Raw genomic sequence first — 25109 nt, forward strand, 5'->3', positions numbered from 1 at the left:
GAAGCATGTTTCATCCTTACTCAGTGGCATCTAGTCCTAATAACTCAGCAAATACAGTTGCAACTGACAATCAAAACTCCAAGTTCTCAATGAAAACTAAGATAACAACCAAGTCTCTGTTTTTAGGGTTTATAATAAACATCGTTCAATACTTCATTTGGAATGCCTGGAAGGCTGAATTACATTTCTATCCACTACACTGCAATAATTCCCGTTTCTTTAGAAATTTGTTGGTGTTTTAATATTTGACTTATACGACGGCGGGCAGCATTGGGAGGAAACCAGGCAGTAAGGGGGATGCTTGATTGTAAAGTGCGGTAGTCGTAAAGACATGGATATGAACCACTTTCTTCCATACCTTACCTCGCCGTCATCGCTTCAGTGACAAATGACTGTAAGAACTCAATGAACCACCAACACTATCCATGAACCAGGTCTCCAGCAACCTGCGGATGGTCGTGGGTTTCCACCCACCATAATTCTGGCCGACGTCGTATAAGTGAAATATTCTTGAGTACGGCGTAAAACACCTATCAAATAAAATAAATCAAATAAATAAAAATAAACAATGAACCACCAAAATAATAAGTCTGCAAACGGATAAAGATATAAGGTCAGATATAGACAACATGGAATGAGATTTTAACCTTGCTCGCTGAAGAGGTGAAAGCGTATGTTACAGAACAACCTAAACGTGGAGCACATGTGAAACCGAGAGGGCGAAACGGATAATCAGTAGCTGAGGTGGGTTTGAGTGTCGGGTAACACGATAACACGTCTGCACGAGTGTAGTTTGACGATGAAAGTCAACTGAACCCTTTAGGATTAAAATCGTCGTTATCCATCATCGGAGTGTAGTCCCACAACAATTCTGGTTCAGGACACACATAAAATACAGTTGTTTTAGGCTACATTTGGTACTGTCAGTGCACAAAATCTGAAAAGCTTTACTAATGGATCTCTGAGACTGCCTTAACTTCCTAAGAATGATACAACTCACATATCAGGTTCATAAACGTATAATATATAATTTCACAATTCCAGTGTGGAGATTCCAACAATGTGACAGTTGTCATATTACCATCGGCCCGAAAAGCGCCTTCATAATTGGCATATCACATTTACCTTTCTCTAACTGAGATTTTATCTATTTTCACGTTCCATTATATTGACAGGTCCGCCCGAGCTTGTGGTGCTGGCTACTTCCGTCATGATGTACACAGCAAAGGTAAATACCTAGCCATCCAATGTTTACACTAAAACTTTTTATATTTATGTTTGTCGATAGTTTTACTAACACGCGCTGTCTAACGGACCAATCAATTAACAAATAGCTATAATAACATATAATCCCAGACATGATGAATAATCTCGCTAAACACAACACTAAACGATCCTATCAGGAAAATTTAGGAAAAACATATCTGTGTCATATAAAACAAGTGAAACATATTATTACAGTTTGATTACACTTTGATTCCTGTATCCCATCACGCCAAAAAAGACGAGTACAAAATGGACATTTGCACACCCAATAATGCTAGTTGATGCATAAAATCATGTAACTGTGTAGTTTTAGATTGCACAGATATGTATGCAGCATCAGTTTGTAGCTCCAGACAGAACAAAGCTACAACATACAAATATAAATAAGTTGTACATACTATGTTAGAGGAAGCAAACAGAAACAAACGAACAATAGTCTGTTCTCTTGCCATAAGACAAAATGTTGTCCAAAATATCAATAACATCTTGCATAGTATTCTGTGCAAAAAGTGATCACAAATCGTTGTTTATTGAAATGCATACACATATATACCTGTAAGAAGCAATCATCATATATATGTACCAAGTCACAAAGTGTCTCTAAAAAGTGTGTACATAGTCAGAAACAAAATGACACGAGTAACATTTTCATACAATAATATGTACATGTGAGTATCAAAATATAAAGGTTTTTCTTGAGTACATAGTACTTGAAATTTTTCAAAATTTGAAACACTGTCCTATCCCCCCTGTAAGGTAATGCCATACTTACTGCAAACCTTATAAACAATAAAATGTTACAGAAATATGCTCTGCTGGCAGTAATCACTTAATTTATTTATTTCATTCTTGTTTAAAGCCATTCTCAAGAATATCTAATAAGGACCTCCAGTTTTACTGGTGGAATCTATTTTCAAATCGTTTATCACATTAAGAATTAAAACAGTGGAATGTGTTATTGTCATATAGTAAGTACTGATCACACTATTCCAATACATACGTACATTAATGTAAAAAAGACATGTTCAATTCATGTTATCAATGATTCATGAACAACTGAGAAAATAGAACATAAAAAGTGTATACACAAACTCTTAGGTATAACTCCTCACATGAATCTTAAATACCTCAACTAGAAGACTTAAAATGTAAGCACCAAATGAACCTCTTGATAAATTTGACACACTCTAGTATTATCAGTGTTAACCGGTACTGGAGACACCTACTGTCAAGTTATCGCACACTTCTATTTCTATTAACATTAGGTTAAACATTTTAGGTTATTAGAGATTCGTATTTTCTGGGTACTGGAGACTCTTATTCTGAAGTTTAACACTAAACTTTCTAGAGGTTATTGAATATTGCAGTTTTCAGGTAACTGGTGAAATATGTTTTCAGGTTATTAGATATTCCTATTACCAGGCAACAAGAGACTCCAATTTCCAAATTACTGGAGGCTTCTATTTTCTGGCTAAGTGAGGCTGCTATATCCAGGCTACTGGAAACTGCTATTTTCAGGTCACCAGAAAGATCTATTTCCAGGTCAATGTCAGCTTTGTCAGCAGATCACCCGCCAAGTTTTCCACATAAAGCATCTGAAACATAAGACAAAGGTTAAAAATCATGCTGCCTCAGTCATGACAGCTACATTGTGTCACACATTCCAGAAAAAACTACAAATAAAAACAATGTCAAACCCATGTTGCTCAGCTTCTCTGTCACCCAACCCTACAGTTCTAACCTGTATCAATATTATTCATTTTCAAGTTAAACTGGATTTCTACAATATTTGCACGAAGGTTCAATAGACAGTCTTGTGTAAAAATGACTGTTGTGATTGGTCAGATACACTTGTTACAAAAAAGTTGATAAATTAGAGAAATGTTATGAAGAATACAGATATGATTTGTCAAAATGATCTGAATTAGTGACGATACACTGATACATCACTCTGAGCAAATTTACAAGTAATCAATCCCTAAATAAGTTTATTGTCTAATTTTGTCCTCCTTTCTCCAGCCACACTCAGCTAAAGCTCCGTGCGACTACTGCGTCTGATTTTTAAATATTCAGTTATGTATTTTTAGGTTGTTAGGCTGTGATTGTCAATGGAAGCAGAAAACTGGACAGAGCTGGACAACTGGACAGAGCCAAAAGGAAACCTTTATGCTCAACTTGAAAGAGAAACTCACAGTCTTTTACCTGGGAAGAGTCCATGCTATTCCCAGCTGTACCATGAGCTAGCAGACTGAAGCCACACATTTCTGACCACAATGAAGCAAGCTGAAAACTTTGTAGATGGAGGTAATACTCACATGTACCTGATGGTTATATACAAACTGATGAGGAGAGCCATTAAATGTTACAGTAATTGGTTGTTTTGGAACACCATGTACAGCTACAGATCCTAGCGGAGGCATGCTAGGATATCCAGCTTTCTTAGGCTCACTGACAAATATACCCTGAAAAGAAATACTATTGAAATTAGATTAATCCTTACAATAACTCCTAGATGAGGGTCTCTGTAAATTACAGTAAGCACCCATATCTTAGTCCTAGAAAGGACTGACACCAGATATTTTCTTTTTTTATAGCCCAGGTGAATTATTTACCTTAAGTCAAACTTTAAATAATAATCATAACACCAGTTATTTTGTGGTGTTAGTCTTTTCTGAAAAGTACCTGTGGATCCAAATCCGCAAATGACAAGTGTATATTCATGTAATTTATGACTTTTAAGTATCTCTTTTCAAAACATTATCAAAAATGGATATAAATGAATGGAAATAATTGTGTAGCAAACAGTTCAAAATAAACAGGAAAACACAAAAATTTCTATGCAGAATCAAACCCCAAACACCAGTCTTGGCAATACCTGTCATTGGTATGAGCCCTATAAAAGGAAGGTATTTCATGAGACATGAACAGCCTCAGACCACATGAAGTCTTGTGTAGGCTGCAACCATTTACTTTGTTTTGTGCACAATCTTCCAGTTCCACAAACAAGTTCTGCACAAAACAGTGTAAGACTGATAACAGATGAGGAGAACACTCTCTATGTTTGGTGTTTTGCCTTAGGAGTATGTTTAATACTGTTACTAAAATTAATGTAACACTGCCGCAGCAGAATTTAAATACTCGCATCTTTGGTAGTAAAGCGCAGAAATGTATAAACCCCTGTCTCATAAGTATCTGAAAGAAAAACAAGAACAAATTATTCATTGACATGTACAAAGTAATAAAACTGGAGTTTTATGTCGTTGATATATATATGAAAACTGTTTATAATGTAACGGAAGCAGCCTTCCTGTGCTTATACTAGCAGCAGATTGGGGGAATTTCCCTTTAGCTCAGTTGGTAGACTTTGACTACTGATATCCGAGTACAAATCCTGGTCTGACACATAGTGAAATCCTTCAACCATTACAATAACAACACAATGAATTAGTCATAGCCCATTTATCTGACTAGATGGAAATTTGATTCACCGAGGTAAAAACATTCATGGATTTGATAGAAGGTGAAATTCACTTCCCCTCAGAATATGAAACTACCCTCTAATTCACTTCTGTTCAGCGTATCCCTAGATGTAGCATCCAGCAAACAGCTGTGGTAGGTGTAAATCAGTGATACTCACCCAGTGAGTCTCCATCATCCCAGAACATGTCCCCAGACGCCTGACCATCACTGTCTAAATACACCCTCACTTCAACAAGATTCTTCCGACTTGCTCAAACATAGAATAAAATAGTTATAAAATGTAAAAAGATAGGGAATATGGAACATTTTTATTTTAACTAAAAAAAAGACTTGACAAATAAATTTGTATTCTGTTAGCAGTTAACACAGGGCACAAAAATTGTATTTAATATTTGTAAGTAAAAACTTGTATTCAATAAAGTACATGGTGTACCAGTATATGCAGTTTATGCTGAAGCATGCTTCATATTAAAAGCCACCACAAACAAGATCCACGAATATATGTACAATGTACCATTTACAAATTCTTTCAAAATTTATTTGGATTTATATCTTCCAAAGTCTTTCTTGGTCCTGGGCAATTCTTAATCGTAGGTTATTTTTTTCAATATTTCAAGTGGAAATATTGTTTTCCAAAGAGTAAACTGAAAATAGTTTTGGAGACAGTTAGGCTCCATCTTTCTGAGAATGTTGCTTTGTGTCATCATTAATATTATTCTTATAATCAGAATTATGATTTTACCTTTTAGTGGTAGAAAGTGCTGGCTGCTGAGTTGGTAATATAAACCCTGCTCTGACATGAACATTGATAACATCAAGAGGGGCATCCAGAGTTACAGTCTGGCCAGCAGAGACAAGTTTTTGCCCTGTGTGGAGATTGTACCAGACTCCTTTGGGAAAGTAGCCATCCACTGAGATGTGATTCTAAAGCGCAAATACAAATGTTTGCATATACATGCAGAATGAGATACAAATGAGAATACTGGAGGTATTCAACTTCTATAAAACAACTGGAAAAAAAAATGGATGTTTAAAAACGCAAAACAATTTTACACCATAATGTGTACAGTTCACAATGCATTGCATATACGTACTTCATTACACAAAAACAGACAGCAACCTGTAAAAGCTTGATTCAAGTTCATTAAGCTACACTAACATGTTGCATCAATATTTCAGATTTGGTCAGTAGAATCAAGACTTGAACAGCACCATTTCATAGGCCGCATTCAGACAAAACTATATGTTGAATGCTACAGTCGTATGAAATAGATCATGTCTTATATTTTCATTCGTTAGCTTCAATGACTCATAAAAAACATCACTCATAACAGTTACTATTGATTATGCTGGGAAGAGCATTGGAATGCTGGATTATGCTATACGTCATCTTTTTAATACAAAATGAGACCTTCAATAATGTGTAAGTTTTCTATTAGCAACTTTAAAAGTGAACATAAAGTCAGCCACTAAAGCTGAATTAATTAATAAAGTAGTATTCCAGAATGTTCTAAAAATATTTAAAAAATTCTACACCTTTTATCAATAAAATAAATAGCAAATGATGGTCAGCCACTCATTTGGCGACTGTTATAGCTATCTAGAGTGAGGTCACAAAACCTAGGGGCTCTCCCGTACCTTCGGTATTAAACAATATGCCAGTGAGAATATAAACACCTGACACCCAACCCAACAGTGTCAGTTCTGTCCTGTTTTCTAAGGGCTGATGTTTCTTTTAGACTTGCACTCAGTCTGGGCGATCTTCGTCGGTACAACAGCCATCTTTTAGTGGCCCTGCTCGTCCTGCTCTTGGACCTGCATTAGGCCTAACTGGCTGTAACAACACCCTGCTTAGTCTTTGACCTGCATTAGGCCTAACTGGCTGTAACAACACCCTGCTCGTCCTGCTCTTGGACCTGCATTAGGCCTAACTGGCTGTAACAACACCCTGCTTAGTCTTTGACCTGCATTAGGCCTAACTGGCTGTAACAACACCCTGCTCGTCCTGCTCTTGGACCTGCAATTAGGCCTAACTGGCTGTAACCACACCCTGCTTAGTCTTTGACCTGCAATAGGCCTAACTGGCTGTAACAACATCCTGCTCGTCCTGCTCTTGGACCTGCATTAGGCCTAGCTAGCTGTAACAACACCCTGCTTAGTCTTTGACCTGCATTAGGCCTAACTGGCTGTAACAACACCCTGCTCATCCTGCTCTTGAACCTGCATTAGGCCTAACTGGCTGTAACAACACCCTGCTTAGTCTTTGACCTGCATTAGGCCTAACTGGCTGTAACAACATCCTGCTCGTCCTAGTCTTTGACCTGCATTAGGCCTAACTGGCTGTAACAACATCCTGCTCGTCCTAGTCTTTGACCTGCATTAGGCCTAACTGGCTGTAACAACATCCTGCTTGTCCTAGTCTTTGACCTGCATTAGGCCTAACTGGCTGTAACAACATCCTGCTTGTCCTGCTCTTGGACCTGCATTAGGCCTAACTGGCTGTAACAACACCCTGCTCGTCCTGCTCTTGGACCTGCATTAGGCCTAACTGGCTGTAACAACACCCTGCTCGTCCTGCTCTTGGACCTGCATTAGGCCTAACTGGCTGTAACAACACCCTGCTGGTCCTAGTCTTTGACCTGCATTAGGCCTAGCTGGTTGTAACAACATCTGGGAATTACAACAGTATCTTCTGATTTGTAACACACTCTTTCTTTCAGATTTCGGGAAGATATTTTCGTAATAAATCTGACTTTGCTATGGAAATATAATGCAATGCCACAATATTTTTCTTCAAGCAATGACCCTTCTAAGGTGGTTTTCTTGCCAGCTCACCCTGACAAGTTACCGCAGTCTCCTGAACAAAACATGTACGCACTGTGACACGGACAGCCGTTCTCAGTTCTCTGTTCATAAATGTGTGGTCCAAAATGCATCAGTTAAATTGACCCCAAAAATGAACTTCATCTTGGTGGCTTTCAAAATTTTATAGAATTTTTTATATATTTTTCTGTGATAACGTGTCCTATATCCTTTTTTCTATGTGTATGTAGTGCCAGACATTATGTTCACTTTAATGTTTTTCTTTCAATGACATTGTGAATGTCATGCAGTACATGATACCATACATTTCACAAATATGTCATTTTTACAAAAATAATACAGTTAAGAATGTAACATAAAAGTAATTTGTCAGTATAATCAGCATAAACTGATTGTTGCGTGGGACAATAGAGAACTGCACCTACCTGCTGAAGGACAGGGGATATCAGTAATGAGGAACCCCACAAGAACTGCCGGTCATTGTTATATGTGGACTTATCTTCGGAAAATCTGACATAACAGACATACTGTATTAATAAACAAAAGCTCATGTCAGACATGATACAAATACATTCAGCTGAAGATTGCATATGTTTATTTTTCAATTTTTCACAATGAAATATGTTCTGCTTTCTCCTGTTCTCTTTTACTTTTCTCACAAAATGCAGAAAGATACAGTGATTAAAACAAAGCTATTCATTCCATCTCTTTCCAATGCTTGACTTGTTATAAAATATTTTGTTAAAGTGAAAGACAGCACCTGACTGAAGTTTATGTCCACTGAAGACTACCATTCAAAGTATCTTAAACCGGCATTAAATATGTTTTTACATTTTTTTCAATCCAGTAAAAGTTTAGTGAAATTTCATCTTGACACAGCTTCAGCATGTCTCCATTATCGAAAGCAAGGTAATGTCTCCTTTGCTCTAGCTCTCTAATGTTGAAAATATTTTCTGTCTAAGCAGTAGTCCGTCTTTGGCAGACAAAAGTTGTGGACTTCAGCCCAAGGCCCAAGTGATAAATATAGTTTTCTCAAAAATTGGACATACTGGAAGAATATTTCTTCCACTGCCTGAACTGTTGATACAATAGGCCAACTATTTCATTTACAGGGAACTCCAGCGACCCTGCTTAAATTGCCTAGCTGCAGATGCACGGCTGGGGTAGGCCTATTCCTGGTTCAGGTCATAGCCTCAGGAGGGGTTGATGGGGATTTTGACCCCTATTAAATGTTTACAAAATTACAATAGGATTGTTACAACTAGATTCACACTCAAGTCTGAAACAAATGGAAATAAATCTAAGCACTCGACTGTCTCTGGATTTTATGCTTCAATTTTGTGGTGTGGCTTGTAAGATGAAAGCAGTGCTGACATAGTTATAGCAGGCGTCAGAGAAAGCACCTCGGCTTGAACACTGCGTTTCAATAATTTTGCTGTATTTTATAAAAGAAAACAGAGGAAAAACATCCCTTATATGCAACAAGGATGAAGGAGCAAAATTTAAATTCTTCAGTTGTAATAAAATCAGAGAAAAAAAGATTCAGCGCAATTTCAAGTGAGATGACGTCTTCTCATTCCCATAAACCTTCAGCACACCTAATGAATTTTGCACGGATTCTGATATTTGTTATTCAGAAATTGCTGACTAAACGCTGAAACGGACAAAAAAATGTATTTGGGGAGACGAATGTGGTTTTGACCGTGATGGTATGCTAGTGTCTGACATTATTTAATTGTGATACTGTTGTTAAAAAGTACATGATTTGTAAATCAACTCATTTTGTGTCTGTGGAGGTCTGTAAAAGATACAGACCCGCCCCACAACACTTCGTGAAATGGCCTTTCGGCTACACGTAACTAAATCGCTTTAAACGATCTTAAAATGATGTCTTATGCGGTAGTTCTGTTTTATCATATGGGACGTCATGGAGTGAATGGGTAAAGGCTACATCACAGCTTAGGCCACGCAGTCTCATAGCAATCAGTTTGATTGGATAAAATTCTCAAGATGGCTGCCTTGACTCACACCAGCCATGTGTGCAGTACTGTCATTTTGTTCTACATGTTATTCGGTGAAATCTCATTAAAATAATAAAGTATGATACTTTTTAGAAAGCTTGAGTATCCTGTTTTCCACTGAAATATGTTTTAGTCAGGTGCTGTCTTGTCTTTCGAGCAACAAATAACCCTCTTACTCAAAAAAGAGTGGTCGAGCTACGGTGGTTCCTGTGACATGGCTGTGGTGGAACAGTGTGTACAAACATGGCAGTAACGAGTATCTTGTCTCGAGGGCCCTCCTTGATGATGCAGCCACAGAGTCTCCAAAAGATGCAGGGTCCTGGGCCTTGGAATATGTCACAACACAAGCTTACAATGTGCAAAAAGAGCTACACTACCACAGTGTAACATGAATTTTTACAAATCTTGGAAGCTAGCAATTCAACTTCAAGTGAATGTACTTTTCATCAGTGCACTACATGTACATATAAAACACATTCTGCTTTAAAACTCAAGTAGAATGTCATATTTTATGATATATAACTAGACATGTTGATAGATGCCATTGACACTCACCCTATTAAACTTGTTGTTGTGATTTCTAGCAAATGGATAAAATGCTCCTAGTTGTTGCCAGCGCCGACACAGCTCAGCAGTGGCATTTCCACGGAAACCACAGATATCAGATCCAACCATAGGAATACCGAACAAGTTCATGTTCAACACAGCTGGAAACCAAAATTCCGCCATCATGTATAAACAAAACAATATGCAATATTCATTTTAACAAGTGAAAAATAATGTAATAAAAAGTTTTAAATTAAGAATCAGAAATTATTTTTAATAATATATCCTTAAGATATTGATAAATGCACAGCTTTTGCAAAATGATCAGATAAATTTGACAATTACACTAAGAACAAAGAAAACAATAAAATGAAGAATATATCGGAAGAAAGAAGACCTTTAAGCAAAATGCAAGAAAACATTTTGATTTATTCTCAGAATTTTCCTGAGTAAAACTGTTTTAAAACATCAATTTCTTCGTTGATCTGTAGTGACCCAGGGGGCATCAGTGACATCACATCAATATTTTTCCCCCAATATAGCTCATTTCAAGTTCCATTTGGCAAATGCATTCATAAACCTATATGTATATGCATTTTTAATGATAAAATCTAAGTCTACATGCATGTGTGTTAAGTGGTAAAAACCTGATGTGATGTGACTGGTTCCAATATTGTCAGAAGGCCAACAAAGAATCAATTTAGCAGCTTTCAATTGCACTTTACTTGGTGGACAGTGTTTAATAGTCGTTCATCTGACATACACTTTATGACAGTGTTTTCTTTGCCTATAACTAAAATCTGTTAATTTTCTTAGTGATTTTAATTCAAAACATAATTGCATTAAGGAATTTGTTGATCCCAGAAATACATCTGTACCTGAAATTGACTTGTACATGTCATAAAAGGTGGAATTATTGTCACCATTCCAATGACCTCCATAATGACCTTGACCGGGAAATGTTGACCTTGAAATTATGAACGGTCTCTTTCCACGCACAGTCTTCAAGGCACTAACAAATACAAAAAGAGTCCAACAAATAGATAAAAATATTTATTAAAAATAAACTGATCACCGAATACTTCATCTAACACCTAACAAGTGACAAAATTACCCTGGGGAGTGTAACACTTGTAGTCCAATGATCATTTACAGTTAGAAGTATAATTGCAAAAAGTATGGTGATAACATTTGTGAGTCAACATCACACAACAGCAGCCATCTTTGATGATTTCTGTAATCACGTGCAAATGGGTGAATGACATTCAGATGTACATGTTCATGGGTGGTTTTCTCTGTGGCCATATAAGTGAAATATTCTTGAACACTGCATTATACAAACACCAAAATTCACTTGGACATGTATTTGTTATCTACAATAATTCCTGCATAGAATTAGTTCAGCATCACCGTCTCACCTGATGTTCATTCGTTCTCTTAGTTCTGAGATAAAGCTCACCTGTATGTAGCATTTGTCTCTGTCAGGCCGTACAAGCTGTGGACATTATAGTGAAGGCCCCAGTGTTGCTGAGCAGTTGCGCACAGTGTGTAGGAGCGCAGGGTTCCGCCTCTCACAGCTATAACACATACACACAGGAGCAAATCAAACTTAACCCAACACAAGAGGAGTTTAACAATATTGTTCAAAACAGCTGTAACTTTAGAGCATAAAGAATGCACAAATCTCATTTAAGGATTAGTGTCTAGATTTTGCTACTTGTCACAATTATAAAGATTATAACCTGTTTAAACAGTATATAAGTTAGAGGGCTTCTGAGAAATATATTAATGATTTTAAATCCACCAAAAACAATACATTTACAATCCTAGCCGATCTCCAGTCAGCTGCACTGGTATGTCAAAGCTGACCAACCCGAGGATTGATGGGCTGGTAATTCGCATCAAAACGGTGTTATTTTCGAGATGGATTCTAGCCACACAGGACCAAACATACGGCCATATTAATTGGAACCCAAAGTGGACGACGCTGAAGTTCTGACTTCTGACAGCGACATTTCTGGCCAGACTTCAGACATTGAATTTGATCTTTGTCCAGGCATTTCCAACTGCACTGGAGTTACAGACTGGTAATTAAGCTATAGCCTTATCCTGTGTTACACTATACATTTCATGTGATTACCATAAAATAAAATATTTATTAACTATTATTTTCCTCTGTCCACTTATTTATTTATTTATTTATTTGACTGGTGATTTATGCTGTACTCAGGAATATTTCAGTTATTAGATGGTGGCCAGCATTATGGTGGGAGGAAACTGGGCAGAGCCTGTGGGAATCCTACGACCACCTGCAGATTGCTGGCAGACCTTCCCACATAAGGCCTGAGAGGAAGCCAGCATGAGTTGGACTTGAACTCGCAGCAACCGCATTGGTGGGAGGCTCCTGGGTTACAGCGCTGTGCTGGTGTGCTAACCACCTCGGATCCCACAGTTACAATAAGTATCATTCTATTTCCCTAGGTATTCTACACTCATACCTTGATAACATGACAACTGCCTATTATTGTCAGCATTCCAAATAGCCTAAGCCTAAAATAGTTGTCTACAATATAAATACACCCTGTCAGTGTACACAGTTATCTATCAGTTTTCAGTTCACAAAATTCTTTCGTCTTGAGTTGTTTTAACAACAGTATGCAGAACAGCAAACCATTTAGTGAAGAAATGCAATATGCTTCTTGTCAGTCTTGTACATGTAGCTTTTTTAATACTGAACGAAATGGCTAGTCTGTTCAGCTCCTAAAGGATGGACTTGTATGACGTATTTCAGCAGAGATTATTGAGTGTTGGCAGAAAAAATGCATAAAGCCAGCCGCACTATCTTGAAATTTTAAGTGCCATACGTCTCAGATTAATGTACCCTTTTTGAATATTATTTAAAACTCAATTTAACAATTTATACAGGGGTAGCTAATTTCGAATAAATGACAAAAATCTAGATACTAATCCTTTAAGGTCAATCCAGTGTATTTGAAGACCTTGGAGTATAACAAAATATATGTGTGTGTGGTGTGAATGGTATGAATGCCAAGATGAAAGAGGTGTCTGACTGAAACCTCGTGTCAATGTCCAAATTAAGACCTCAACATAACAATGTAATCTTAAGTCCACTGTAGTACCAAGAAAGAATTCCATGCCTCAGCATATCAGACATACGAAGTAAGTCATTTTTGGCTTATTTGTATATTACTTAAAACTAAAGTTCCCTCAATTAATTTCATATTAAAAACAACAATGATGACCTGTTCCCTTTCACTGATGTTTAATGTTTCATGAGCTTGCTCCTATAAATATAGACAAGATTCCAATATAAAATGAGATATGTGTAATTTGAATATACCTGGAACATATGGTGGATTTTCTATGGAGGATTGGCTGGGACAACCCTCTGTGGCTCCATTGACAAAATTCACAGGTTCATTCATATCCTGAAATTTGTAACACAAAGAAACACATATCCATTCAAAGAATGTTGACTAATTTTCCAACATTCCAAACCCTTTAAAGGATACATGGAAACGTACTATACAGCAAAGAATATGGTTGTAAGGAAATGAAAAAAGATATGTCAAAAAAAAAAAGAATGGTCGGAAATATGTGGAAATGACATCAACAATCAACATGCTGGGAAAGCAGGGCCAGCTTTGATTTGTGTTTAGCACTGTACCCAAGAATGGTCGTGGGTTGAAAGAGCTTATTTTCCTGGAGTGAATCACCAACCTTCGGCAAATAACTAACTTTACCAAATATAACCCACAGATTTTCACTCACAGAGCGAGCTGGTGGACAGCAAGTGCTCTCCAACAAACTTCATGATGGACCACACAAATGACCTTTCATGCACAGCTGACATCAAGGCTTCAAAATTGTAAAAGGACGTCAATTCACATACATCAAGTAAAATGAACGAAAACGCTTATTTGTCTTAAGTTTACCTTTACCTGGGCATAAACCACTTCGCTCCTACAGGTAGAGGAAAAAAGAATGTACCCAAACTCCACAGACACATTTATACTGACACTCACGTACATGTTAACAGGATGGGTAATGGCGAGCAAAGATTTCTCATGAACTATAAAGGAAGAATTTAGACAGCAGTGTTGGGTCAATTTTCTCCAATATATCTGACAACAATAAAAGAAAAAATAGAAAACAAAAAGTAGGAAAAACTGTATTTTTTATATTAAACAAAACCAATCTTCAAGATAACTGACATTTACCAGTTTGAACAAGAATCAGTCTTGTCTTTTCAGACTTTTGGTCTAAGCAGTCATTGGAAATACTGCTGGATTCTTGTATTTGGCTGGCAGAAAAAACTGAAAGATACTTGTAGAAGGCAATCATCAAACACTCATGACAAAAAACTTTGCCCTGCCCATCACTTACAATCCACATGCCATCAAACTTGACTGTACTGTGAAACTGCTGCACCATAGCTGTCCAGTAACTGTGAGTTTGAGGGTTGGAAAAGTCAGGCCATACTGTCACCCCAGGCCACATCTACAGGCATAAAACACACGACAATGGACTGTAAGGCTTGCATATGCAGAAATACAAAACATCTGAAAACTAAGATATGAGCATGGGCATGTCTGCATGCAAGAAAAAAACACATATAAGCCTTGTGACCCTTCCAGCATTTTCCACAAACTTTATGAATATTGCACCTGATGTCTTTCATATCGTATGTTCCAGGCCTAAAATGATGACATCCAGAGATCTACTTCAAAATAACAAATGGTCAGAAGTACATTTTTGATTCTTTCTTTTGATCCTCGTACATTAATGATCAATATTCCTTAGAAACCTACTGAAGTTTTAGGATTCATGTAGTCTATTCACATTACTGTGGTTAATTTTACATGGACACCTGATGCTGCTCTTCATATGAGGTTTCAGAGGCCTAATAACCAGCCTCTCAAGGTTACCTGCCCTTTGAGTGGTCTCCCCTGACTGTCCTTCACAAAGATGTCCATCTGAAGGCCCACATCATAAGGCGGATAAGATCCCGGTGTTTGGTTCACACTGATGGCAGGGTCCTGTTAATCAAGTGATGGACACATGATGAAATGAATTCTTAGGTACACGTATCACATAAGCTGTGGCTACACTATCAAAGAAGAAGATGTCTGTAATTTTTGTCACCTTCGGGGTGAGGAGTTCCATTTATTGGTTTTTCCATCAGCTGTCAATGTGTCATGCCTTGAGTGACATATCTGTTACCTCCACCATTTAGGTTGCGTTTTTACCAGAGTTTATCTGTCTGTCTGTCAGCAATGTTAGAGAAACATGAAAACTTTAGGTAAATCACCAAGCCATTAAATTTGGCACTGATTCTGAACCTGAAACATTTTAAAAAAATAATTCTTCCCCATTCATTAACAAGATAAGAAAGCAGAGTCCCTTGCGGGGTAATGCGGGAAAATATACATTTTGCTTTGGTGGAGGTTTGCGGTCTAGGAATACCTTCTGCTTTCTAATTAGTTTGCTTTTAGTGTAATGTTAATTTTCATATTATTTTGTTTCCTTAGTGAAGGAGGTAATGGTTCCCCTTTTTAGTGTTCTTAATGAAAGCAAAAGACAAAGCCTAATCTGTGTGTAACTCACCACAATCATGATGTAATGAAGACCTCTTCTGTGAAGGTCCTCCACCATCGCTCCCTGATCACCAAACGTGTCAATACCAGTGGTAAAATCCAGCATGTCACGAGCATAGTCTATATCATTCCACTGAACATCCTAAAAGTCGAAATGGCGGTATAAGACATGGCCAGTACTACATTTTAGGCACTGATATGAAAAGCTATTATAAAAATGTACACAGGCACGTACTCTCCTTGTCACATGTTGTTATCCTGTTTAAGCACAAGTATAAACCACTGTGAAAACTTTAATAATATGATTTCTGCACTGGACCGACAAAAAACCTTCATGATATCATATATACTAATACTTCATACAGCGTTTTAAACTGTTACATTTTATACATAATACAACAGAAAAGTTCCAGAGTCAACCCATTAAAATAACTGACTCCAGATAGTATACTGTAGCTAGTATATATTCAGAAAAAGAAAATCAATTTATTCACTGTTGCTTGGTCAACAATTACACCTTAGTGCAACAAAATATGATAATCCATGAATGTCATGCCTCAACCTCATTCTCTGTAACAATACGGCAAACACAAAACTAATCTGAAACACTTTGGCTTTAATACACCTAGTGAAAGACTCACTTGTGGAATTCCGTATGCTTTCATACGATCTACGACATCCAATGTCTCCTGAACCGTGGTGTATCCCCAGCGACACTGATGGAAGCCTAGGCTCCAGTATGGAGGCATGAAGGGACGACCTATCACATCTGTGTACTGTTGAATAACGCCCTCTGGTGTTGGGCCCAGGAACATGTACAAGTCTATCACCCCTCCTATTGTTCTCCAAGTAAGCGCTGGAGCAGGTTGAAGAACTACATCTGTTCACACCAGAGAGAAGAAAAACAAATATATATGATATTCTACTGTCCATAAATTAACATAGTAAATGAATTACAGAACGTAACTGTACACACTGACAATCAAACAAAGAACAAAAATACAGAAGATGGCAGATTCCTCCATGGTAATATTCAACAAACCGATAGCATAAAAACATCATCACCTGCACACACTAAGCCATTATGGGCTTGTTTACAAGATGGTGCAATATTATCCTGCCGGCCCATTCAAAGACATGCATTATGAGGCATCAACAAATCTAAGATAGCTTAGTACACATGACATGGTTTACATGTAAAGCAATGACAGCATCCTCACATGGTCCCTGTCATGTACAAAACATTTCCTGAAAATGCAGTCATATCTGTCGAAGGAGGTGTTGACAAGTCTCATTCTGTGTTTAACTGGCAATAACTCTGGAGAAAATTGATGCGGTACAACCAAAATAGTAAATGCTTACAAATTTTCAAGAAAATCCAATCAAGTCTGAAGGAGGAGATGCACTGATGTTGACAAGGTAATGATTACAGACAGGCAGACAACCTGATCACTATATCCTCCTGCATTATACGGTGGGGGGATAAAAAAGTAAACGTTTTTGGCTACACATTATTTTCAACTCACTGGGGCTGTATATTGTCAATCTGTGACAATGACTATGAACGACTTTAATCTTAATTTTATTTTATATATCAACAATATGTTTATTCCACTTTCCACTACTCATCAACTAAACCATTACTTTAGTGAATCAATTGATACCACCAGATTCTAGCTGTTTCAACCCATGAGGGAATAGCAAAGCAATGTGTTTACCTGTGCACAAAGACAATAATGATATATTTCAAATTTTTGTGTTGAAAACTATTTATCTTGTAAATAACCTGATACATGGATCATCATTTAACAATTAAGAATAGTATTGTAGGTATTTCAGCATCAATTCCTTATCTCACCCATCTATCTCACCCATCTGACCTAAGTAAATACGTAATGTGATTGCAGATTCAAATCCCAGTTCTCAATGCTTCAGCTTTACATCAGGGCTTTGCTGGGTATTTGGATGACCCTGGTCACCAGATTATTAATGCCATTTCTAACATTAAGAAATAAACTTATCTCACCCATTGCATTACTGTTCAGGAGAAACACCCCATGACTCTGCCCATCTTCCTCCATGACCAGGTAGAATGGGTGATCCCCATACAGGTTATCCCCTTCCTAAACAAAACAAAACAACATATGTAGCTTTGGGACAAAATTTGACAATATGTAATGTATCACACAGTCGAGTACACAGTTAGGCAAAGATCTTCTCTGCTATGTAAGGAGTCACTGTTATCATATCATTTAGTTTCCAAACATGACTTCGCAGCTATTTCCCAAAATAACAGATGTATATGTATTTAATTCCGGGTTCAGCTAAAAGATGAATTTCCATGCTAAGAATAAAACAGATTTAGCATGCACTGCAGCTGTCCAAACGCTTAAGAGTGAGAATGGCTTTCTGGTACTGATTAGCATCAAGATTATACGTTAAATAAATTAAGTTAAAGGAAAAATGTCCAGATTTAGCTACTTGTACTATGTATAAAGATTATAACCAGTTTAACAGTATGTTACCAGAAGGGCCTCTGAGAAATGTAATTATGACTTCAAATCCACCAAAAACAAAAGGTTTACTACCCTAGCCAATCTCCAGCCGTCCGGCCGGTGAAGCTCAGATGGTGACATCACAGATGGCCAACCCAAGTCTAGCTGGCCTATTTTACTTGGGAATTTGTATCAAAATGTCATTTTCGAGATGGATTCCAGCTACACAGAGGCAAATATGCTGCCGTATCAATTTTAACCCGTAGTGGACGACACTGAAGTTCCGATTTATGTCACCAACACCTCTGGTCATACTTCAGATTCCGAGTTTTCAAACGTTGAATTTGATCTTTGTCCAGGCATTTCCAACCGCACTGGCAATGCGGACTGGTAAGCTGTAGCTTTACCCTGTGTTACTCTGCAGGTTATATGTATGTCAGATTTAATATTTACTATTTCGTCCTTATGTCCCCATCACAATAAATATCATTTTATTCTCCGATTTTAATTGTATTTACTTCAAAAATGGGATTGCAGGAATTAATGTTCATCCAATTAATCAAGGCAATACTAAAAAAAAATTCTCACAACTGTTTAATTTTCCTAGTTATATTATGGCCGGAATTACTCAAGCAAGTCAAACAGGTATTATGAAGGGTGGCCTATATCTTCTTTTGATTCCTGCATTGTCGCTAATCCTCGTAATGTGGATCATAAATTAAAACAATGAGAGATGGATTATTACTATAAGATTGCTTGCACACCTACCACGAGCGTTATTCAAAGAGATGTCTCTTTTTTTCGCACTTTTGATGAGTAACTTCAATTAACAACCAGTATTTCAAGCCCAGTCATTAATTCTTGATTAATGCAGTCAAGTGATGTCATTAGTCTTGGGTTGTTTTTGGTTTTAATCTTCCACTGTAAGCAGTCAAAAACCGCTGGCATTGCTGTAGCTGTCAAACGGCCATTGCCTTGTTGTACACAGTTCACAATTTGTTAGATGTTCACTCAATGGTCCACAGGAGAGACACAGCCTATGGGATAGCATGTATCAAAGCGACATTCTGGAAGCCATCCTGTGGTTGTATCTACTTTTCTTTCACTTTACTGGCATACAGAAGATTGATCAAAATAATGACAAATAAACTCCCGCTTTGTTTACACCCACAAAGCCCTATCACAAGAGTTTATATACATATATTTAAAGCCCAATTTTTGGTCCCCGCTGTGAAAATGCTGCCCGCCAGGATTTCTTATCCCATCTCCTGCCAGCCCGGCAAAGATTTGGCTGTGTCTGGAGGGTATAAAGCCCTTCCGTCCACGCTTTCCTGAGGGCCAAATTGTCTGGGTTCTTCGATGACCTGTTTTTGCAACCATATGCAGAACAGCAAACGATTTCGTGGAGAATTTTAATATGCTTGTTGTCACTTGTGTGGCTATCTACCACTGAACTAAATGGCGAAGCTCTGACAGCTCAAGGTTGGACTTGTATGACATCATTCAGTGGAGACTACTGAGTGTTGGTGAAAAAATGCATAAACCCAGTGTTATTATCTGGCGATTTTAATGCCGCCTTCCTCAGATTACTTTTTTCCTATATTTTTTTTACACTTCATTTAAAAATATATAAATCGGTAGCTAAATATGAATAAATGACTGATCTGGACACTAATCCTTTAAATAAATTGCTTGTCTTAGATGTTTTATTAAAATAACAAAAGAAATTTCCGGATGAACACTTCACCTTAACCAGTGAACTTGCATAATTCTACTTTTTCCAGAAAATTCAAATGTGACTTGGTCAAGATTACAGCAAGACTGATACATATAATTAAAGTGCTTTTTTAAACAGACAATGAAAAAAGTGACACAACCACAGAAGGATATATCTGCAATATGGCATACTCCTTACAGTGTATGCTGAGGGATCATATCAGTGGTCACATGGCCTGCTTCACGGTGATCCATACGCCAAATGCTCATAGTCTGCTTTCAGTTATTTCACTGAGGCAATGACCTCGTCTGGTCAGTACAGAGCTGAGCAATTGGCTCTCGTCTGCAGCTGGCTTTAGGAATGACATGGCTCAGGAGTAAAGCCAGGTCTTATGTATGAGATATGACTCAGGTGTGAACCCTGGTCTTACATTTGACATGTGACTCAGGTTTGAACCTTGGTCTTAGGTATTACATGTGACTCAGGTGTGAATTCTTGTCTTAGGTATGAGATGTGACTCAGGAGTGAACCCTAATATTAGGTATTACATATGATCCAGGAGTTAGCCCTAGTCTTAGGTATGAGATGTGACTCACGAGTGAGCCCTGTTCTTATGTATGAGGTGTGTTACAGGAGTGAACCCTGTTCTTATGTATGAGGCGTAACTTAGGGAGTAAACCCTGTTCTTACGTATGAGACGCGACTCAGGATTGAACCTTGTTCTTATGTACGAGGTGTGATTCAGGAGTGAAGCCTGTTCTTATGTATGAGGTCTGACTCAGGAATGAACCCTGGTCCTGAAACATGACATGCCACATGAGAGGACTCTGGTCTTTGGCAAGACTAAGGAGTGAACACAGGACTTAAGTACGACATCGCTCGGGTTTTAAGCTTGGTCTTAAGTATGACTCAACGGTGAACCTTATTTTCCTGAATACAAGATGGAAGTTGTATTATCTTGGAAATCCCAATGCAGTTTTACCTTTGGCTTCCTATCCCTTGTCCACATTGTAAAGCGTGTCCAGTTAACACTGTGTAGCAGAGAGTCTCTGTGCTCCCCGAGACCATAGATATAGGAGGAAGGCAGATAATAGGACAGCTGTATAAACTGATCAGCAAACATAAAGGCCCCTGTCGTGTTCAACCTGGAACAAAATATGACATATGACATCTAACAATGTGTTCCATGTAACAATGTGCTTCAGAATTCACCTACAATGGCAACTTAAAGTCGACTGACATATTGTTTCAAGACTCAAAACACTATTAGACGCAAATTTCCAGCTTATTTAGAGGAGCAAGGGCCATTATCTTAGAAGGCAACATTGAAACTTTGTACATCACACAAAAAACATATATAGCCTATCTACATGAATGTCTTACAGAACTGTGCCTGTGGACTTTCTCTTGACCACCACACCAAACGGATCTCCAGATGCTGGTAGAATGACATCATAATCCACGCTAGCAGGTTTACTAGAGACTCTGGGTGTTGCTAAGGGAACTTCAAACCTATGTAGAGACGGATCATATATCTGAAAAATATCCAATTTATTTACTTGAGTGGTAATTTGTGTAGTAACATACTCAAGAACTGTTCATTTTTACACAGGTGGTCAGGTTTAAGGTTTAGATGATGCTGAAGCTAAGGTAAAACTATTAACAATGAATGTACAATGCACACATAAATCTGCTATCTTTGGCAAACTGTTAATTCTCATTACCTTCATACGAAGCCGTTCCTTGGCTTCAAACATGATGTCCATCCTCAGAGTGGTTATATCCCCCGGATAGTAGGATTTGGTCTCCCTGGATAATGTCGCCTGCAATCCATTTTTTGTATTTTCTAAATGTGTGATTTGGTACCCGGCATACTTCCTGGGATAGTAGCAGAATGGAATGTCAACAGGGGCTTGTGTTGTAAATGGATCAGGGTAAGATGTTGGCTTTTCCCGTGTGGCTACTGGCTTCCAGCAACATCCTCTGGCGTGACATTTTGCCAGCGTAGGATTATTCTCAGGGTGACAGTCAAACTTACGACCATCTACTATATCATCACAATACTGGCTGGCAACAGGTTGTTGAACTGAGTCTGAGCCAGCATCCATTGCATAAACATTGCTGTCTGAATTAATATCAGAGAGATCTTTCACAGATCCTGGGACACCATTTATACCGTCAACATTTTCACCTTTTTGGGGTTCAAATATGAGATCATCTGAATGGAATCCATATGCCATTTTTAAGTACACTAAATAAGGTCCAGAATAGTTCACTATTGACAGCACTATTGTGATTAAGACCAACCAATAAGACAATTTCTCTAGTAAATGGGGCTGGCGAGGCTGATTCATTATTTCATCAATATCTATTTCTGGAGGGTCATCTTCTCCTCTCACTGTTTCATTGAGTCGTTCATTGGCCAAATATTGCTGAACTTCCCCTCTCCTTCGAATGTCACCTTGCTGATTATCCATGATCCAAATGTTTTAGTTTTCCTGGAAATACCAAACAAATTAATGACTGATGAACAAATCTTCATCTATCAAGTACAGATATTTCATACTCCAAGCATGACCCTTTGTGTTTGCTGGTTTATACGTATCTGCAACATGAACTTCTACTGCAAGAACTCACAATGTATCATCGTCTGAATTTAGAATTACACATTTCTTTGATACAGTGAACCAAAAAAATATAATTATAAAGGTGGTAATAAAGGGAGAGAGTGGAATAACTATATGGATTTATTTTTGTAACACATGAATCACTTTGCCATTGGAGACAATGATGCATTCAGCATCAGTGAGCAAGTAACATCAACATCTCTAATTAGCTATCTCACACTGACAAACCTTACACCTACACTGAACTTGAAGAAACACACATGTATGCCTTTGCTATGCTACATGGCTAGTAATAACCTAATATACATGTAGGCCTACCTGTTTATATATGTCTGCATAGAAAAGCCACTTGATGTTTTTGATACATGTACGTCATGAAACATGCACAGAAAGAGAATTGTGCATGTTCAAGAGAATAATCCACAGTAACTATGTTAGCATCGCACAGTTCGATCAGCCGATGAGCTATGACTAATGAATTAGCTCTGGTATCTCTTGTTCCTTTCCTTGTATCACTCGGAATATAACATATAGTCAGATTTACACAGCAAAATAAAAGAGCATGAACTTTTTACAGTGTCTTCTTTTTTTATCTTTTACTCATAACAAAAGTAGGGGTTGATCAGCAATGATTATGGCGCAACCAGATATGTCTGAAGCTAGCAGTCAGCGTACTACGAAGTTTGGGCTCACTGTAATGTCCCACATAGCAACAGTTGTCGGCTGCTTGGAATGGATGATGAATGTTGAAATAAGTACGTACATCTTTACTTTAGATGCGTCACATGGTGGCAATATACGGTACATCAGATATGAACAGATCAAATTACTCTCCATGAAGTCAAATTAAAAACATAACTTTACCCAGTACATGTACTTGTTCAGACCTCCGCAGCCGCTAGGCCTCCCACATGGGTTATCTCCGGGAGATTTACGGAAACAGCCGAAGTTAAGTACCGGTCCAGTTGGGTCACGTTGACCCTGTGTAGGTATATATATATATATATATGTATGCTTAGGGTTTTACGTCGTACTTAACAATTTTGGAGTCATATGAGGACGAGGAGTCATTAGTATGTATACTGTGTCTTGTATTGTGACAGGGCGAGTCCATGCCGTCAAAGTGTTGCCTCCACTAAAGTGTCATGCCGAAGACACCAGACATGACGCTGACACACGGCCAACCAACCTCATTTACTTGCTACAACCTCTCAGTGGTTGACACCAAGCAAATCAGCAACAAGTACAATTTTAAAACTGTGGCTTGACCCATCACGGGTTTGATCGCGGTTTGAGGCTTAGGGCTACCTATATGTGTACACAGGCAGGCCCCTATATAGGCCTATACACCCATTTGCAGAGTAGGGAAAGTCAGCCTATCTACCCCGTGACCGATTCGTTGGCCTAATTTTAATTGCGCGTTCGCCCCAATGTCGGGAGACCCAGGATCAAATCCGGGTTGGCCAGTCATACCAAAGACTTTAAACATGGCACTTGTTGCTGTCTCGTTTATTGTTTAACCCCATATATATAGGCCCTACTATATATCTTTTTTTTTGAACGTATGTACAGGCCCATGTACCATGGCTGTCAATTATATAGGCGGATCGAGCCAACTAAAGGCCGAGTGCCCGGAATATCTCAAACCACCACCCTTAACGAACATGTCATTGACATAGATATACACACCATATATTAAACCGCACAAACGTTGACCAAAAGTTTAATTATTGTATATCACAGACTGAACCTATGTAGACAATACAGAGCGTTGGGCTATATATCCTACAGAGAGAGAGATCATAAAGGATAATAGGCTACTATTAATCTTTATAAATTAGTTTATTTATTTGAGTGGTGTTTTACGCCATACTCAAGAATATTTCACTTATACGACGGCGGCCAGCATTATGGTGGGAGGAAACCGGGCAGAGCCCGTGGGAAACCCACCACCATCCGCAGGTTGCAGGCAGACCTTTCCATGCTATGTACATTAAACATAGCATTCTTGAATAATGTATAACAATGCGTGTCAGGTCAAAATGGTCGAGACCTATGACCGATGACTTCAGACCGGAAATAACCCCTTGTTTATCAATAATAATAATAATAATAAAGCTTCTTTAACATCTAGCAAAGCCTGGTTTCCATCCTGAACGTTGCAAAATAAAATAAAAAATTGGAAATCCCTGTTAAAAAGAGAAAATTGTCTAATATGTCGACCAACAGGAAAAACACAACGGGATCTGTTGTCTGGCCAATGCATTGTTTGCCACACCTCTGACATACAAGTGCGTTTACAGCATATTTAGATTCACAGGACATGTTCATTTTAACAGTGAATATGGAGAGAGTTGTAATAAATTTAACACTCGAGCCTTCCAAAATAGGGATGCAGACCCCATATTTAGGTTTGTTACATTTATGCTTACGCGTGCATTACATGAAATAGTTTCTGAAAAACGGGCCCTCGTTAACATTTTTTCAGTTTATAGCAGCCCAGATATCATCATCAA

The 25109-nt window shown here is 38.0% G+C and overlaps 1 protein-coding gene across 2 annotated transcripts; it reads right to left on the reverse strand.

Moving 5' to 3' along the window:
• Positions 1–1633: 1633 nt before the first annotated feature.
• On the reverse strand, positions 1634–23512 carry LOC135466447 (lysosomal alpha-glucosidase-like). Of its 2 annotated transcripts, none has more exons than XM_064743921.1 (20): positions 23458–23512; positions 21691–22464; positions 21350–21501; positions 20949–21111; positions 17781–17877; positions 16396–16634; positions 15765–15896; positions 15086–15196; positions 14544–14657; positions 13498–13585; positions 11596–11713; positions 11015–11148; positions 10146–10297; positions 9767–9915; positions 7995–8079; positions 5489–5670; positions 4904–4992; positions 4409–4458; positions 3588–3728; positions 1634–2861 (listed from the first exon to the last, which is right to left on the reverse strand). In XM_064743921.1, the coding sequence occupies exons 2-20, from the start codon at positions 22441–22443 to the stop codon at positions 2799–2801; spliced, it is 3012 nt and encodes a 1003-aa protein (XP_064599991.1). In that variant the 5' UTR covers positions 22444–22464; positions 23458–23512; the 3' UTR covers positions 1634–2798. The 2 variants fall into 2 exon arrangements, with proteins under 2 accessions (XP_064599991.1, XP_064599990.1); XM_064743920.1 differs by having other exon boundaries at positions 3582–3728.
• Between the last annotated feature and the right edge of the window lie 1597 nt (positions 23513–25109).

Source organism: Liolophura sinensis, chromosome 6, assembly GCF_032854445.1.
Source record: "Liolophura sinensis isolate JHLJ2023 chromosome 6, CUHK_Ljap_v2, whole genome shotgun sequence".
Lineage (NCBI taxonomy): Eukaryota > Metazoa > Mollusca > Polyplacophora > Chitonida > Chitonidae > Liolophura > Liolophura sinensis.